Genomic DNA, 15,221 nt, shown 5'->3' with positions numbered 1-15,221 from the left:
TTCACCTATGATTCACACAGTTGCCTCTTGGTATCTGCAAAGAACTTCTTGTAGATGACAAAATCTGCTGATGCTCAACTTCCTTATAAAATAGTGTATAAGACCTGTCAAAACCTCTAATATTCTCAAAGCATCTCTATACTGCTTATCATAATAATTCCCGATACAATACAGCTACTCTCTAAATATTTGCCTAGTTGTTACACTGTATCGCTTAAGGAATAGTGACAAAAAGAAAGTCTGTACATATTCTGTGCAGATAAAAAAATTCAGATTAGTTATTGGTTGAATGGCAGGACATGGAACTCTTAGTACAAACGGCCAACTGTCTATGGGAGAGGATTTTATTACTTACTTTTCTGTTGCTGTGTTAAAACGCCATGCCCAAGGCAACCAACGAAGAGTATATTTGGGGTCTTGATTTCAGAGAAATAAAAGTTCACGGTGGGGGGTGGGGGGGTCGGAAATGGGGGGTGGCGCACAGCAGCAAGTAGCAGCCATGTGACAGGAACAGGAAGCTGAGAGCTTACATCCTTAACCTCAACAAGAAACAGAGAATGCAATTTGGAAGCATGCAGTGGCTACAACCTTCTCAAAGCCTACCCCCACTGATGGCCTTCCACCAACAAGGCCCTTACCTCTTAAACCTCCCCAAACGGCGCCACCAACAGGGAGGGAACCAGGTATTCAAATACCCGAGCCTATGGGGACCATTCATCATTTAAACCATGATGATTTTATTTAAGAATTTCCAGAGGATAAATTTGATTTTCTTCTAACACTTCCCTTAGGTATCAAAGGGAAAACTCACGTATGCTCCCATATTCTCCTGAAACTGAAGGTACAGATCTGTCATCCCAACAACTTGGGAGGCTAAGGTAGGAGGATTCAAAGCATGTTGGGACCTCTAAGGTGATTTCAAGACTAGCTGTACAACTAAGGGAGACTCTGTCTCCAAATAAATGCAGAGGGCTGGAGAGATGGGTGTGGGAGCACATTTTCAGAGTCCTTGTGGCTTTGCCCAGCAGGTGGGCATAGAGAGGATGATTAGGACCACAGGCCTGAGTGTCTGAGATGCTCTGCACTTGGCTGTGATGGGGGGTCGGCGGGGCAGGAGGGAGGGAGGGGGCGGTCTTTTGCTCCACCCCTTGGCATTGCTATAAATCCCTTAGGGCAGACACAGTCAAGACTCCTTGGAATAGGTTCCAGGCCCCCTCAAGGCTATCCTGAATTTTCTATCTGTTTATCTCCGCACAATACATCCGTCTGTGTAATATTTCCTGCTGCTCACACTCAAGAAAACTCTGGGTAGGGGGTGCTGTGGGGTTTGTGGGTCAACACCCTGCAGATCGGTAAGTGCGTGCCTAATCAAATGCTTCTTTTTTTATAAGAGTTGCCTTGGTCATAGTGTCTCTTCACAGCAATAGAACACTGACTATGACAGAAATTGGTACCAGACTGGGTGTGTGTGTGTGTGTGTGTGTGTGTGTGTGTGTGTGTGTGTATTGTTGTGACGGGCCTAACCACAGTGTTTGGAGAAATATGAAAGACTGTGGGACTTGGGACTAGAAAAGTAGTTGAATGCTTTAAACAAGACTTACTGGACCATCCTGGTAGGAGCATGGGAAACAGTGGTGCTGAGGGTGATGTGGAGTATTGGGGTGCAGGGCAAGAGGTGCAGTGGTTTGAATAGGAATGGCCCCCATAGACTCAAGTATTTGAATGCTTGGCCATAGGGAATAGCACTGTCAGGTGGGGTGGCCTGTTGGAGTAGGTGTGGTCTTGTTGGAGGAAGTGTGTCACTATCGTGGTGGGCTTTGAGGTCTCCTATATGCTCAGCCATGCCTGGTGGGATAGTCTCCTTTTGCTTCCTGCAGATCAAGGCATAGCTTCTTCTCCAGCACCATGTCTGCCTGAATGCCATCCTGCTTCCCAGCATGGTGATAATGGACTAAACCTCTGAAACTATAAGCCAGCCCCAAATAAGTCTTTTCCTTTATAAGAATTGTTGTGGTCATGGTGTCTCTTCACAGCAATAGAGACCCTAATTAAGACAAGAGGTTTCAGAGGGGAAGAATATTTGCATGTAACCTAGAAACCATCCTTGGGATATTTTGACAAAGAATGTGGGTACTTTGGGCCCTTGTCCTAAAAAATCAGCCTGAGGCTACATTGAAGAGCTTTAGACTAATAGCATAGGTAGAGGAGATTTCAAGATAGCCTAGTATTGACTGTGTCCTGTGGTTGGTTATCAGTGGTCACTCTGATGCCAATCTACAATGAAAAGGAGCAAACAGAGCAAGAAAAAAATGCCAACTGTACAGTTTGAGGAGAAAGAGGGTAGCAGGGAATGTTTTGTTGGAGCCAAGTCCTGTGCTAAAGGAGATAAAATATTGTTGTTGTTGTTGTTGTTTTAAAAGCCTAATGCTAAAGGGCATAAAGGCAGTGGTGACCTCTGGTTCCAGCTGGGCTTCCAACCTGTAGAAAGGAATTAAAGGAAAGCTTAATCAGGAAAGGAAAACCACCAACAAAGGAAAGCTAATGCAAATGTAACTGAAGGAGGGGACCAAGTTCCAGCCCCAGCAAGCAGAAGAACTTGGTAGCTTTGGCCACAGCGGTCCTACAAAGGAGGGATTGTGGAATATTCCTCCACAGCTAAGGAAAGCCACTGGGACCAGCTATGTGTCAAGGGGGACCCTTCATGGAGGCCCAGAGAGGCCATTATGTAAAGCTACGAGGGTGAGGCCTGGATTGTGGTACAGACCCCAAGATGTTGGAGATGCCAGAGTCATGGGATGCCCGCCAAGGAAAGCTGATAACAGGGAGTGGAAACAGCCCAGGAGAGAGAAGTGTGTTACAACAGAGCACTTAGACATCACACGTGGAAACAGAATTCCCAGTTTTCCCTGCTGGCTTTTGGTCTCGCTTTGTGACATTATTCCCTCATTACTCCCCCTTTCCTTCCATTTGGAATGGTAATGCTTATTCCATGCCAGTGCATGCTGGAAGTAGGTGATCTGCTTTTTTGATTTTGATTTTCCAGAGGTTAGTTACAGTTAAGAGATTGCCCTGAGTCTCTGGACTTCTGATTTTTCAAGTGCTGAGACTGTGAAACACCATGGAGACTTTTGAGGTTAGATTAAATGCATTTGGCATCATGATGTGGCCCAGGGAGTGGAATGTGGTGGTTTGAATAAGCATGGCCCCCATAGGCTCCTATATTTGAATGCTTAGTCCCCAGGGAGTGGAACTTTTTGATGGGATTAGAAGGTTTAGGAGGTGTGGCTTTGTTGGAGGAAGTGTGTCACTGGATTTTCAATGGCCCATTCAAGGCCCAGGATCGATCTCTCTCTCTCTCTCTCTCTCTCTCTCTCTCTCTCTCTCTCTCTTTGCCTCTGGATATCAACTACTGCTCCAGTGTCTTCCATGATGCCGTGCTCACCACAATGATAATAAACTAAGCCTCTGAAACTGCATGCAAGCCCCCAATTAAATGCTTCCATTTATTTATTTATTTATTTATTTATTTATTTATTTATTTGTTTGTTTATTTATTTACTTTGCCAGAGCTGAGGACCGAACCCAGGGCCTTGCGCTTGCTAGGCAAGCGCTCTACCACTGAGCTAAATCCCCAACCCCAAGGCTTCCTTTTCTAAGAGTTACCTTGGTTGTGGTGTCTCTTCACGGCACCAGAACAGTGAATAAAATAAGCACTGGTATTCATAACTGCCCAAGCTTTAAGCAAAAAAGATACTCTTGAGTCCGCAAAAGGATCAAACGTGTGTGCCTCTAGACCAGTGGTTCTCAACCTGTGGGTTATGACCTCTTTGCGAGCAGTATATCAGATATCCTGCATATCAGTATTTACATTGTGACTCGTAACAGTAGCAAAATTACAGTTATGAAGTAGCAGCAAAAGAATCTTATGTTTAGTCAGGGATTGCCACACCATGAGGAACTCTGTATCAAAGGATCGCAACATTAAGACGGTTGAAAACCACTGGTCCAGACAATGGATCAGTATGCAGCATTTCCAAGCCATGAAAAGACATGAGAACATCTTAGATGCCTGTAAATAGTAGAAGAAAATCTGAAAACCTAGAAAAACCAAAGCTGAGGAGACAATTGCCATGAGTTACTGGGGAGAGAGGAATGACCAGGTAGATCAAAGCGAATTTTAGGACAGGGGAAACTATTCTGCAGGAAACTACAGTGGCTGAAACAATCTCACATCTTTGGAAAAACAAAATAAGAGAATGTCCATTATTGTCACTGGGGCTTTGGGTAAACTCTGTTGCTAACAATTCATTAACACAGATTCTGAAAAATGTAACTGGTACCAGTGTCCATGACTGAGAAGCTGTGTACACAGACTTCTCTAAAATAAAATGTAGGAGTTAAAGGGAAGGAAAAAACAACCTTGTTATAACTTATGCCAATCATGCAGTGACTGAATCTGTCAATGAGCAATTACATGCAGCTGTACCTGACAGAGACTGGGAGTTCCATGAGAATTTAGATGTGGCTCAAACAAGATCAGAGTCATTGCCCATAAATCCAGTGTAGAGGTCAGAGGTCCAGGCTGGGATACTAACCTCACAAGTAAACAGGACAACATAGCCTTTCCATATCTCTTCTCTACTAGTCTTGGTGTGTAGCTGCTTCATAATCTTAGAGATGGCTTCTGGGGCTTTGCGTATCTTGTTTACATTCCTGTCTGGAAACGAAGAGACAATGAGGAAGAGATCTAAGGACACTGTGAGAACCTTCCCCTCAGAATCATCTATTCAGAGGGCTTTTGCAAAAGCACTTCTCGAAGACTTCTGCCTCTGCCCCCCCCCCCCCCATGACCTCCAAGGAACCATCAGACACAGAGTTTTACAGCTGGTCGTATGTCCATGTCATCACCAGGGATGTCCTTTTGGTAGACCCCATGTCCGTGTGAAAGAAATACACATTAGGATCTTCCAAACATCTGCTTTTCAGTCTTAGGTGTAATCACAGACATTGTTTTTTAGGTCTTTTTTTTTTTTCTGCCCAGTGCTGGCATGCTGACTTCCCCCGCCCTTCAAAACCAATAATATACTCTACATTGCTTTTCTTAGATTGTATTATGGTTGGTTGAGAGAGCCTTGACTTTTAATTTGAGCATTGGTAGAGTGAGTGGTCCTTTCTGCCTCGAGGACGTCTCAAAATTTGAAAATTATACTGGGACGCTGATAGAAGAGACCACCTTTGAAGTCGGTGTCAGCACAAAGGAATGTACAACAACACAGACATATTTCTTTAGCTCTCCACGAGGATGTCATAAACACTTCTATTAAATGCTTACTTAATTCCAGGTGCTGTGTTCTATATGTTCTGTTTTATATGGAAATTAGGATATATACAACGGAGCTGTTAGAAGCGATGTTGTAGATGAATATTTATTAATCTGAAAAACATGTACAACATCTTATCTAGTTGAAAACAGGTTATGTTTTCAGACATGCAGTATGAACTTGTATTTGTTCACCTAATTCTAGAGAGGCTAACATGTTTTAGAATTATCTCAGAGTGATAGACTAACAGGGATTTTTTTCCCTTTACTTTTCTATCACATATATTTCCTTTAATGCATTTTCTGGTACATTTGTGATTTTAAAAAACAAAACAAAACAAAACAAGAAGAAAAATTCACTGAAGCCAAATGCAACAGAGCATGATTGAGGAAGAGAAACACAAGAGCTGAAGGCTAGCCTGTGCTACCCAGCGAGACCCTGTATCAAAACGAACAACAGCAAATTATTAAAAAGATACTCTTGTAGAAATGACATGAGAGTGGACTTACAAAGGATGAGAGTGAAGGCTAGATCAGGGACACTGATAACACAGCCACATAAAAGTGAATGGAGAGCTCTGACAACAGCAGACCATGAAAGAAATGTCCAGAAGGCAGAACTATAGAGATGAGGACTGGAGTGGAAGGGACTTACCCTGGCTCCTGGCTGTGTGAAATCCCAGATCTCTCTCTCTCTCTCTCTCTCTCTCTCTCTCTCTCTCTCTCTCTCTATCTCTCTATCTATCTATTCATTCCCCTTTGGAAATACTAACTAGAAAGATATGTCTATCAAATCTAGTTTTTTTGGTTGTGTTTTTTCAGGGCGGGAATTCTCTGTATAACCATGGCCGTCTTGGAACTCATTTTGTAGACTTGGCTAAGCCTCAGACTCGGAGATTCCCCTGCCTCTGCCTCCTGAGTGCTGGGATTAAAGGCATGAGCCACGACTGTTGGGCTCAAATCTGGTTTTTGAGGGACAATGATGGGTCAGATTCGATGCCTAGTGATCCATCCCAAAACATAGTTTTTAAACAAAAATTATGTACATGCATATGCATGTATGCGTGTATAGTAAGTGTATATATGTATGTGTGAATATATATATATATATATATATATATATATATATATATATATATGCGTAATATACACATATGCATGTATGTAAAGTAAGTGAGGAGAGCTCATCCCTCTGCTCTCATGTCCCAATCCCCATCAGTCTGGGTTGCTTTCAACGCAGGGATTGGGAAGATGTAGAAGACTTGATGGGAAGATAAACACCCAGGAGCAGGTAAAGCTGATTTCTCCCTCCTGTCCTTTCTCCTCCCCCTCCCATGATCTCTCCAGCATGGCGGCTCCAACTCAGCTTCTCATGTTTTGCCGCAGGGATTCCGAGGTGTATTGAGAGAGAGGAGGAGAGAGATTGACTTCAAGTAAGAGTGCACTGTTCTAGCCTTGTTTTACCTGGCTCCCAGAGTTACGGACGCCTTGGTTTTACAGCCTTTTATTTAGTCACTGGATTCAGTCACTAGATTCTAAGTGACTAGAATAAACTAGTCACTTATTCTAGGAGATAAGGGTGGGTGACATTCCACACTTGGTGAGAGGGGTAAAAATGTTACCAGTATGGCCTTTGTTTTTGTTTTTTGAGACAAGGTCTCACTATGTACCTCCACCTGTCCTGGAACTCACTCTGTAGACCAGGCTGGCCTCAAACTTACAGAGATTCTCCTGCCTCTGCCTCTGGAGTGCTGGGATGAAAGGCGTGCGCCACCATGCCTGACACCAGCATATTTTAAAAGCTCCATAGATGATGTTGAGATTAAATTTCTGGGTGCCTTAGTCTGGGTCATTCATAATAGACTCCAAGTCTGAGATTCATATTTATAGCTTATTTAAGAATAAAGAGACACGGAGGTGAGGCTGGGAGAGGCAGAAAGCAAATTAAGACAGTGAACTCTTTCTGGCCACTGCTTCCCTACAGGCTCCAAGAAACATAATGTCTTGGGAGGAGTGGGCATTACTGCAGGACATGCAGCTCAAAACAGATGTTGGAGCAACTGTTCTGAAGAGCTGATGGAAGGGAGGAAGGAGGGGAAGCCTCTGGGACCAAATTGCTTTGCTTTAATTCTCCTTTGTGGTACAACAAGCAAAACCCCTCACTGGCTTACATGTGAGTGATTAGCTCACGGCTTTGTAAGGCAGAAATCAGTTATCCAATGGCTGAGGACCCTGTGACAGCAAGGTGCCGGAAGACTTGGGTATGCTTTCAAACTCATTCTTGCTGTTGGAAGAATGGACTACCTCCTGTTTGAAGAACCCTGTTGGAGAACAATGGTCTGGTGGGGGATAATCTTTTTGTACACTGTGAAGATGTGTCTCTGCCAAGGCACCTTCTGATTGGTCTAATAAAGAGCTAAATGGCCAATGGCTAGGCAGGAGAGAATAGGCAGGACTTCTGGGGAGAGAGAGGAACTCTGGGAAGAAGAAAGGCAGAGATACACCAGCAAGACAATGAGAAAGTCAGAGGTACAGCATGAAAGAGAGGTAAAAAGGTGTGTGGTAAGATGTAGATTAACAGAAGCAGGTTAATTTAAGTTTTAAGAGTGGCTTAGGAACAAGGTTAAGAACACAGCCAAGCTTTCATAATTAATAATAAGTTTCCATGTCATTATTTGGGGATGGTGGCTGAAAAGAAATTCCAACTACAGTGATCAGTGTTTCCTTGCTGGCGATGAGTCTAAAGCTGTCCCCAGCTCCTAAATACCACTCACATTCCTGTCATATAATCCCTCAAACCTCAGACTTGCAATATTGGGTCACATCTTCCTTGTACTTTGAGTCTCTAACTCCGTTTGTTCAGATGAGACAGAAAATTCTATTTTCTTCCCATGACTTTGGCCAATAGCACATATCGGGCACTCAGTAAAACAGATTTTGAGGGAACTATGAACTATATAGAGGGTAAACACTGAGTATTTAACACACTATGCGCTCCAAAGTTGTTTTTAAAAAGATCCTTTAATTCTGGGTAAATTATATCTCTGAATCCTGGGAGAATCATAGGTGACGTTTCTGTAAAACCAAGCCAATATACATTCAATTCACTAAACCCCAACCTTTGTTGAAAGAACAAATGTATTTTGCTTGGTAATTTTCCTACCTTAGGAGAAGGGGATTGATCCAAACAATGCACTCCATCAGCACCAACAGAAGCCTGACTTTGTGGTAATTAGTCCTTCATTGCAGTGGTCATCTTTCTTACATCTCACCTAATACTACACATGAAGAAACACAATTGGGCTTGAGCTGTGCAAACAAGCTCATCTTAAACATTTGAAATGTTTTTCAGCCAAATTATGATGCAAGCCTCTAAAGGCAAGACTATGTACGTTACACTGTACTGTTTCTAAGTAAATTTACATATGCACAAAATTCCATTTAGTAGATATTAGTTATACTGTTGTGACCATGTACAAAGTCATTTTCAAAATACCTGGTTATAATAATTCCATATATTAAAATACATCCACAATGAATTCATTAAGTTATGAAGAAAAAATCTATAAGCTATTTTTGAAGTGACTATATTAAAATGTAAACATAATATGTTGGGTGAAGCTTAGAAGTTTTGACCTCCTTATCACAAATGAATCTTCCTTTAGTCAAAAGAATGTTGCAGCTGGGTGGTGGTGGCGCACACCTTTAATCCCAGCACTTAGGAGGCAGAGCCAGGTGGATCTTTGTGAATTCGAGGCCAGCCTGAGCTATAGAGTGAGATTCAAGAAAGGCGCAAAGCTACATAGAGAAACCCTGTCTCGAAAAACAAAAACAAACAAACAAACAAACAAACAAAAAAGAATATTGAAGATGTTTATTACAGGATACTTTTCTTACCCCGTGTGGTACATTTAATAGAGTTGCAACTTTGTTAAAATTACCTTTGTCATAGTAATCCCTTAATAATAATTACCAAAAGTTTGCTGTGAATCAAGTAACACCTAGATAAAAATAGCAAGATAAAAATAAGTAGGGTCATGGAAGTGCTGCCTGCCTTTGGGGATTATACACACAATTTCCATACAGTTACTACAAAAGGAGAAAACGAGGTATCTATCACACGTGTCTCACAGTGTGTTGGAAGAACCTGAGCATCTGATTTACAAACCAGATCACTGGCATACAGAGAGTAGAGAGGACTAAGGAAGCATCACACCATCAAGAGAGTGTTTAAATGAATCCAGATCTCCAACCGTCCAAGTCAGTTGCAGTTAAAAGTGTCTCATTGTGACCCATAATGAGCAAGGACTGCCTATCAATTAAAGATGTACCTTGTATCAAGTATAGCACTAACAAAAATGATTCTGCCTGCTACATCCTACCATCCTGACTTCTGAGCACCACAATTCTTTCCTTCCTTCCTTCTTCTTTTCTTCCTTCCTTTCTTTTTTTCTTTCTTCCTTTTGTTTTTTTGTTTGTTTGTGTTGTTTTCTTTTTCAAGACTGCATTTCTCTGTGTAGCCCTAGATGTCCTGGATCTCACTCTGTAGACCAGGCTGGCCTCGAACTCGCTGAGATCCACCTGCCTCTGCCTCCCGAGTGCTGGGATTAAAGGCATGCGCCACCTGGCTGCATCCCAATTTCTAAAGCATGGGGCTGAGGCTCTTAAAGCAATTCTATGTTTGTGCAGAGAATTTAATGGGAAGGATTTGGTCCCAATTTTTCTATCTTAATCTATTTATTGTTTTTAAATGGTGTTCTGGGTCCACTCTTTTGATTTTACCAACAATTATTGTGTGCACCTAATCTAAACACTAATCTAAATCACGAGTCACAGGTCAATAGAAAGTTTGTTGACATATACAGCCGATGTGCTAAAGTTTGCCGATGTGCTAAAGTTTGATTTGATAGCAGATGAAGAAGAAAGGGAACAATTTAATGTGGGCAGAAACCACTTGGCATAATCTTGTATTAGAATGGGAAAAGCTTAAGCTGTGATGAGTAAATACTACATAGCAAGATATGGAAGAAGGAATAAGTGATTGAGAAACTTAAATCTGGGAATTACACTTCTCAAATGTGAATGAGGAAAATGTTTCCTTAAGAAGAAAATATAAGCATTGAGCTTAATTAAAAGACCAGATAAAGATAATACTTCAATAATAAAAGTATTAATAATTTTCAAAACGAAAACAAAATCTTATGCTTTGCCTGCAAAAATTAATAATATGCAGCAACTTGAAAGGATTATAGGCACCCAAGGATGGCAATGTATAAGGCTAACTTAGATAAAACCTATCACAAAACTTGTTTCTATCCTTGTCTCTATGAACTCAAAAAGGCTCAATTCTGAGAACAAAATGGAATGAAAATAACTGTCTCGATTTCCCAACTTTTATGTGTTTCTCTTAGATTCTCGGTTAATGAAAAAAAATCACACACAGACACACATACACACACACACACACACACACACACACACACGAAAGACAAAAACAAACACTATCCCCACCACCCCCAAACACACACAAGGTGAAATCTTCTGCTTGCTAGCTTCTGTGAATTAACAAACAAACGAACAAAAATCCAGGGAGATAATGGGATTCCCAGTATAAAATTAGCTGGCTGAAATCCTGAGTGACTTCTGTCTAAATCTATCCCCTTCTGGCAGATCGCAACTAAACAAGAACAAAAACAGAAGCCCGTTTTATTCACATATGTAAAATGCACGCACCAAAGTGTAAGAATGCCATCACACTCACACACACACACACACACACACACACACACACACACACGCAAACGTGGCAGCTAGGAAATGTCAATGCACTTGTTAGAAGGTGAAATTTCAGTCCCTTTGATGAAGATACCATCTTTCAGCCAAGCCCTGACAAAACCTTTGGTGCCTGTTAGACCCCCTCTACCCCCCCCCCCCCCCCCCCCCCCGCCCCGTGCTATTCAGTGGCTGGGCTCCATCTGGAGGTATGGGGGCTCTTCCTCTCCATCAGAGCTAAGCATTCCCAGACCCACCGCCAGCCCCGGGTTCCTGCAGAGCACTCAATGTACAGAGAAGTGTCCCAACTCTGCAAAGGGCAGCTAGAAATGGATTTAAAATGGCAACGCCGACCAATCAGCACTGTCGCGCCCAGGCAGACATTTACACGCTCCTCAAGTACTGCGGAACGTGGCAGAGCCTAGCTCACGGCTTATGGCAGCAGAGTAGGCATTTTTATTCCACGGTGGTCTGCGTCTTTGTAAGAAAAAAAAAAAATTCTTCCTTGGGTGATCGTCTTTATTTTGGAGTCGATCCAAGACAATTTTGGATGTGATGTGTGAAAATCTGAACCTAAGATTTTTTTTTTTTCTCTTTCAGTTTTGTGTTATTCAAGGATGAAAAAGAGGTACATTTGAGAACATTCTCAACCTTTAAAAAACTGACTGTGGTCATGTTGGTGTTCACATAACCCAGAACACAGCCCAGGCTATAAAATTAGGACTTGGCAGAAAGGAATTCTGAAGAAAAAGGTTAAATGAAGGTAAACTAAAGGAAGTTAGGCAATCGTGGGGAAAAGAATCTATAAGATCTCTATGCTCTGTGGGTGTCCGAAGATGGGTGTGCAGCGCCAGCTCCAGTAGCCATTCCCGGAGGAATTAAAAAGCCCGATGCAGAAGCTGGCGCGCTTGGCGTTCCTGTGTGCAGTGTGCAAATGTGCGCATTTGTTGCGAATGTGCTCGCGGGGCCATTCGTGTGCCTGGAAGTGTGCGTAAGCACGCGTTTGTTAGCATGCGAGTTTCCCAGTGGAGTGTGGCTGTGTGCACGTGCATCTGCGTGCAAGTGTGCGTGAGATCACACGCGTGGGCGCATGTATCTTTGTGCATGCTGTGTTTGGGCACCGGCCGGCGCGCTCTGGGGTGAGAGGGCACCTCTCAATTGGAGCGAGGCTGTCTCGGGGCGCGCTCTGCCGACTCCTTGGTCGCCCCTTCCCCGGGGCTGAACTAGAAGGCGGCGGCGGCGGCGGCGGCGGCGGCGGTTGGCCCGGGGATGCTTCCGGCCACCTTCAGGTTCCGCTCGGCGGAAGAGCAGGTAGAGGCCACGTTCCCTAAGGTGGCTTTGAGACAATCCTTTTCTCTCGCCTTCCCAGGACAACCGCCCTGGGGTAGGTGACCTCGGACGGCGAAAGGGACTAGATTGGAGGCGAGCCGGGCTGGAGAGCCGAGGCCCTGTCTCTTTAACCCCACCGCCGGCGGGAGCACGTGAGCCGGGGCTCCGGGTGGCACTCGGGCGCCGCCGCCGCCGCCGCCAAGGCAGTTGTGTTTCGAACGCTGCCTCTGGCGGGCGGCCAGGCGCCTCGGCTCGGCGGTCCGCCCAGCCTCCCCCAACTCCTCTCCTGCAGCCCCCTCCCCTTTATCCGCCCACGACCAGAGGTGGGCAGTCGCCCCCCTCCCGCCCCCCCTCCGCAAGCCCGCGCGCGCGCGCACACACACACACACACACACATAGGCACACACACACACATGCACACACACGCGCGCGCGCGCGCACACACTCCTCGCTCTTGAATCCTGGGCAGGAACTCTGAAAACTTCCAAGCCCGGCAGCACGCACCGGGTGCAGAACTCAGAGGCCAGCAGCTTGTTTCCCCCACGACACTGCAGGGCTGCCGCCGCCGCCGCCGCCGCCGCCGCCGCCTGTCCCCGCCACCCGAGGAGGTGCGGTGCCACCCACTGCTCTGTTCCTTGCTGGAGTTGAGCTGTGCGCCTTACCCTGATCCGGGCAGAACCTTCCCATCCTTTCCCTGCCTTCTGACCGCTCAAGAGTCAGTCTCTCTGTCTCTGCCTCTCTGTGTCTCTGTCTCTGTCTCTCCAGTCTCTGTCTCCCAATCTCGCTCTCCCTCCAATCTCTCTCTCTCTCTCTCTCTCTCTCTCTCTCTCTCTCTCTCTCTCTCCCCCTCTCTGTAGGGTGGGGGAGAGGAGGAGGAATTCTTTCCCCGCCTAACGTTGCAAGGGACACAATTCACTCCAAGTCTCCCTTTCCAAGCCGCTGCCAAACGGTCCCAAGTGCCCGCAACTCCCGATCCTTAGCGGAGAGAGGAGCCTTCTCCACCTTCAACTCTCCTTCTCTGCTTCCCGCCTCCTCTCGCTACCTCCACCTCCACCTCCGCCACCCACCGCCCGCAGCGCCTCCTCCTCCTCCTCCTCCTCCTCCTCCTCCTCCTCCTCCTCCTCCTCCTCCTCCTCCTCCTCCTCCCCTCTCTCTCTTTTTGGCAGCCGCTGGACGTCCGGTGTTGATGGTGGCAGCGGCGGCAGCCTAAGCAGCAGCAGCCCTCGGCGCGCGCCAGCTCCGCCAGCTCCCGTCGCCCCTGCCTTCTCCAGCCTCCTTCATCCCGTCTCCCCGAAAGGTGCTGGGCGGATCCGGGGCGGCGAAGGGCGAGCGGCTGCGAGCGGCGGTAGCGGCGGAGGCAGCGGTAACGTCGGCGGGAGGCAAGGATGAGCGCACGCGGTGAAGGCGCCGGGCAGCCGTCCACTTCAGCCCAGGGACAACCTGCCGCCCCGGCGCCGCAGAAGCGGGGACGCGGCCGACCCAGGAAGCAGCAGCAAGTCAGTACGCCGGCGCGGAGGGGACACTCAGCCCACCCGCGACGCCTCTGCCCCCGGGGCCCCCCCCCCCGCGACAAGCCGGGCGACCGGAGCGCGGGAGCGCAGCGACCAGGGCGGCGCAAGCCTGCCCGCCAAGCCCCGGGGTGTAGGTGGGCGGGAGATCAATTCCCCCCACCGGCGAGTGCGCGGTGCAAGCTCCCGGGTGCCCGCGCCCCCACGGCTCCGGGAGGTGGGGGGTCCGCTGCCCTCCGCAGCCACCCGGCGGGAGGTGGGGTCGCGCGAGGCGCGCGTACCGGGACTTTCGCTATTGTGCGCAGCCCCGGAGCAGCGCGGCGTGGCTGAAGGGGGGGGGGGGGACGACAGTGAGTTTCTGGGGTCCCACAGACTTAAAAAAGCATTGCTTTGTCAGCCGCTTTTGCAACTGTTCAGCCAGAGGGCTGGCTAGGGATTGGGGCGTTCAGGGGGCTGGGGACTTCGGTGGGTCGGAGGCTCCGAGACCCCGCGGCTTTCTCCAGCGTCTCGGCGCTGCCTGCTCGCAGGAGGCTGGTGCAAAGCGGCTGTCCCCTCGGTGCCCTCCCCACACTCCATAGCCCAAGGCTCGCGCCCTCCCGACAAAGAACGCGTGCGGAGCCGACTGCCTGCCCGCTGCTCCTCCAAAGGAGGATCTTTAAACGCCTGCCGAGTTGCAGCCGCGGGAGCTGGCAGGGAAGGGAGCCCGGGGATCTCAGGTCCCCGAGGGACCGGGAAACGCGCTGCGCCCAGTGAGCTTTGGAGGGAGAGTCCACGGGAGTGCCCGGTAGCTAGGATCGCTTCCCCGCCAAGAGCCGGGTCCCTGCTTCGGCTCCTGGATCCCGCGCTTCAGAGCAGCAGAATGTTTAGCGTCCTCGTGGGCGAATAGCTGGGGGCTGGGAGGAGACGGTCGAGGGGCACCCAGGACCCCGCGGAGTGGAGGGTTTTGTCTGCGGATGCAACCAATTAAGCGTGCAGCCGGCTATGGCAGAGCTGTGCGCAGCGCCCAGGGCCGGGGACTGGGGGGTGTGGGGAGAAGTCTGCAGCAATTTCCAAACTTAGGGACCCGACTCTTGAGAACAGTTAAACTCCGCTTCCCGGACTTTAAAAACACTTCTATTTTTCCTCTTTTGCCTTCAGTCTCTTTCCTCGGGCAAAAAGAAGGGTTAGGAAAACAATCCTAAAGTCCCAAGTTGCCCCCAGGTGCTAGGTAGGAAATCGAAGAATGATTGCCATCGTGTTTTAGAAAAAAAACCGAAGGGTGTACCTTTTTGAAATCATCAGAGGAAACAAGC

General features: G+C 47.1%; 1 protein-coding gene across 1 annotated transcript in view; it reads left to right on the top strand.

The window, feature by feature from the left end:
• The first annotated feature begins 13,604 nt into the window (after positions 1–13,604).
• Positions 13,605–15,221, top strand: part of Hmga2 (high mobility group AT-hook 2) — a 120,385-nt gene continuing 118,768 nt past the window's right edge. The window contains exon 1 of the mRNA XM_036170183.1: positions 13,605–13,917. Within this exon, the coding sequence (XP_036026076.1) occupies positions 13,807–13,917 (111 nt within the window). The 5' untranslated portion in view covers positions 13,605–13,806. The remainder of the gene's footprint in view (positions 13,918–15,221) is intronic.

The sequence above is a fragment of the Onychomys torridus genome, chromosome 20 (genome assembly GCF_903995425.1).
Source record: "Onychomys torridus chromosome 20, mOncTor1.1, whole genome shotgun sequence".
Lineage (NCBI taxonomy): Eukaryota > Metazoa > Chordata > Mammalia > Rodentia > Cricetidae > Onychomys > Onychomys torridus.
This window is presented reverse-complemented; position numbering and strand designations above follow the sequence as displayed.